Consider the following 4152-nt stretch of genomic DNA (forward strand, 5'->3'; position numbering starts at 1 on the left):
ACCGGTTGGCTGAAAGTGAATCCCATAGACCTTCAAAATATTATCTAATCGATAAATTGGTGAAATAAATTGTCCACAATCTAAATTTAGTGTTGAACAAGTAGCAATTGCATGAGAGCATGGCAATCTCAATGATTGAAACTCTCCACAATCACACCAATTTTCGGCTAGTTTCACTGTATAGACTCTAGAATGTCTAGCAGCTGATCTAGAAGCAACTTCAACATCAAAGTTAGAGCTCCTCCTACTCAAAAATTCAACATGCCTGCATATGAGTCTGAACCTCAACATCAAAGTTCAACTCAAACACAGTTTCACTCTGAGGCACAAGTACCATCACCTTATCTTCTATGTATAAATATATACCAAACATGAAAGATTTGAAAAATGTAATACCCATTTGAATAACTTTCTCTTTAAGATCGGAATCTTTAAACTCCTTGTTGAAATTGCTGGCAAGATGACGAATACAATAAACTGATTTACTATTACACCATCTAGGCAACTCGGTACGAAGTGCACCCAACAACCCTGTACCTCTATCTGATATTATACAGATGTTTGGTTGTGGGGTAACCAAAGTTCGAAGGTTGTAAAAAAACCACTCCCATGCTTCCTTTGTTTCTCCTTCAACAATGGCAAATGCAACTGGAAAGATACGTCTGTTACCATCTTGTGAACTTGCTATGAGCAACGTTCCAGTGTATTTTCCGGTCAAAAATGTCTCATCTACTTGTAGAATTGGTTTGCAAAATGCAAACCCTTCGATGCATGGCTTAAAAGCCCAAAATACTCTGTCAAGAATGAAAGCACTTGGATCTTCAACACCATTTACATAGTTACGAGATGCTTCATAACGAACAATTGTACCCGGGGCAAAATGTTGGACAGCGTTCATCCAACGTGGTAACTCATTGTATGGTTCCTCCCAGTCACTATAAATTCTGCTCATGGCTAATTGCTTCGCAGCCCAAGCTTTTCTATAAGTTACAGTATATCCAAAACGACTTACAGTTTCTTTCACAAGTGCCTTAATTGGTATACCTGGATCTTCGGATACCAAATTAATTATACAGTTTGAAATAAATGATGAGTTTAGTTTAGAGTGATCTTGAGAAACAACAGTGGATAAACAAGTATGTGTTCCTATTCTGCTCATGGCTAATTGCTTCGCAGTCCAAGCTTTTCTATAAGTTACAGTATATCCAAAACGACTTACAATTTCTTTCACAAGTGCCTTAATTGGTATACCTGGATCTTCGGATACCAAATTAATTATACAGTTTGAAATGAATGATGAGTTTAGTTTAGAGTGATCTTGAGAAACAATAGTGGATACACAAGTATGTGTTCCATCAATTTTTTTTATTTCCCAAACACCACGTTTTACACTAAAAGATGCACGAACTCGCCATTCACATCCTGCTCCAAAATGTTTACATTGAGCTACAAATATATGTGGCCTTGAAATTTTAACAACATAGTCAAAAGAGTTATGAATATGAAATTGTTTAATTGCATTTATTGTTGCTTCTTTACACTCAAATTGCATCCCAACAAATAAATCATATTCATTCCTTAAGGTAGTTAATCCTGGTCGATAGTCACGACCAGCCTGAGAATTAGTATCACGAAAAAAAAATGATGGAGAAATATATGTTATGTTACCGTCTGGTTGACTAGTATTAATCTCAACATCATCCTCCTCATTAACGTCATCACATAAGTCAATGTCATCCTCATCACTGAAATCACTAACAATATCTCTTATGATAGACATCTACATCAAAGAAAAAATTATATATATCAGACATTTCATTATAATGGTAATTATAACATTAATAATAGTTGTAGTTATTGAAGTAATATATTTACCTTAAAGAAGTAAGGAATACAAACAAATGACTTAGAAGAAGCAATGAAGACAAAGTAAAAATAAAGAAGTGAGGAAAAATGTTGTAGTGTTTTGATGGGTGTGGGTAGTGGTATTTATATAGGTCAAGATCATTAATTTTAATTTCTTACTAACCTAAATTCCTATTCATTAATTAGTTTTGAATATATTCGAATTTCAATAAAATGTATTATATGACACACTTTGAATGACTAATCCATGTACACTCAGATTCCAATGCAATGACATATTAAATCTTACACCCATTGAATGACCAATGCATGCCTCTTGTGTCATAAAAAAGCATGCATGCTATGACACACACTATTGAAGATTCAATGACAAGAAACATTGAATGACAATTGCATGTGCACTTCGAAATTTGAATTTTACATGCATTTGAAAATATATTTAGTATAGTTAGTGTATTAATTAAATTTTCGAATTTCACTAATTAAGATCATTAATTTTAATTTCTTACTAACCTAAATTCCTATTCATTAATTAGTTTTGAATATATTCGAATTTCAATAAAATGTATTATATGACACACTTTGAATGACTAATCCATGTACACTCAGATTCCAATGCAATGACATATTAAATCTTACACCCATTGAATGACCAATGCATGCCTCTTGTGTCATAAAAAAGCATGCATGCTATGACACACACTATTGAAGATTCAATGACAAGAAACATTGAATGACAATTGCATGTGCACTTCGAAATTTGAATTTTACATGCATTTGAAAATATATTTAGTATAGTTAGTGTATTAATTAAATTTTCGAATTTCACTAATTAAGATCATTAATTTTAATTTCTTACTAACCTAAATTCCTATTCATTAATTAGTTTTGAATATATTCGAATTTCAATAAAATGTATTATATGACACACTTTGAATGACTAATCCATGTACACTCAGGTTCCAATGCAATGACATATTAAATCTTACACCCTTTGAATGACCAATGCATCCTCTTGTGTCATAAAAAAGCATGCATGCTATGACACACACTATTGAAGATTCAATGACAAGAAACATTGAATGACAATTGCATGTGCACTTCGAAATTTGAATTTTACATGCATTTGAAAATATATTTAGTATAGTTAGTGTATTAATTAAATTTTCGAATTTCACTAATTAAGATCATTAATTTTAATTTCGTATTAACCTAAATTCGTATTTATTAATTAGTTTTAAAAAAAATTCTAATTTCATTAAAATGTATTATATGACACACTATGAATGACTAATCCATGTACACTTAGATTCCAATGCAATGACATATTAAATCTTACACCCATTGAATGACCAATGCATGCCTCTTGTGTCATAAAAAAGCATGCATGCTATGACACACACTATTGAAGATTCAATGACAAGAAACATTGAATGACAATTGCATGTGCACTTTGAAATTTGAAATTTGAATTTTACATGTATTTGAAAATATTTACACCTTTTGAATGATAATTACATTTTCCTATAAATACCACACTCATCTTCTCCCACTTTACACTCACACATTCTACTCAAATTCTCACATTCTCTTCTATTTTCTCCACTCTTATATTATCACTCAAAGCAATGGAATATTTTGGTCCAGGCCCTTTTAACACTTCTCTATTAACACTTCAAGAAAAACATATATCTACTTCTATATGGGATGGTGAAGAAACTCTATTTCGTGCTAGATACAATTTATGGCAAACTCTACCTTCTGAACAAGTGTTACAAGTTATTCGCAACACTGCTTTTGCCAACTTGTTGAATATTGGAGGAGCTGAAATCAATAATCATCTTCTAACAGCAATGGTTGAGAGATGGAGGCCAGAAACACACACTTTCCATTTCCCTAATGGAGAGTGCACCATCACACTAGAAGATGTTGCATACCAGCTTGGAATTCCCATTGATGGAAAAGCTGTTACTGGAGATACAAGTTTGGATTGGGGAGATCTTTGCCAATAGTTGTTAGGTGTTACCCTATCAGATAAACAAATAATGGGGCAAAGGGTACTACTTTCTTGGCTTGACAGCATCTACCAAGAACTTCCAGAAGATGCTGATGAGGAAGTGGTAGAACAACAAGCTCGAGCATTCATTCTAAGAATGATAGGAGGATTTCTAATGCCAGATACATCAGGATCCCGAGTCCACTTGATGTATTTACCTCTACTAGATGATCTATCTGAGACATTTGAATACAGTTGGGGATCAGCTGTATTAGCTTGTCTATATCGAG

At 33.0% G+C, this 4152-nt stretch overlaps 1 protein-coding gene across 1 annotated transcript; it reads left to right on the forward strand.

The window, feature by feature from the left end:
* On the forward strand, positions 3495–3878 carry LOC109335552 (serine/threonine-protein phosphatase 7 long form homolog). The gene has a single exon (XM_019571723.1). It carries the CDS (start codon positions 3495–3497, stop codon positions 3876–3878), a length of 384 nt encoding a protein of 127 aa, XP_019427268.1.

The sequence above is a fragment of the Lupinus angustifolius genome, chromosome LG01, assembly GCF_001865875.1.
Source record: "Lupinus angustifolius cultivar Tanjil chromosome LG01, LupAngTanjil_v1.0, whole genome shotgun sequence".
NCBI classification, from domain to species: Eukaryota; Viridiplantae; Streptophyta; class Magnoliopsida; order Fabales; family Fabaceae; genus Lupinus; species Lupinus angustifolius.

Excerpts from the sequence above, each read along its gene's own strand:
- LOC109335552 (XM_019571723.1), top strand. The coding sequence starts at position 3,495 with ATGGAATATTTTGGTCCAGGCCCTTTTAACACTTCTCTATTAACACTT.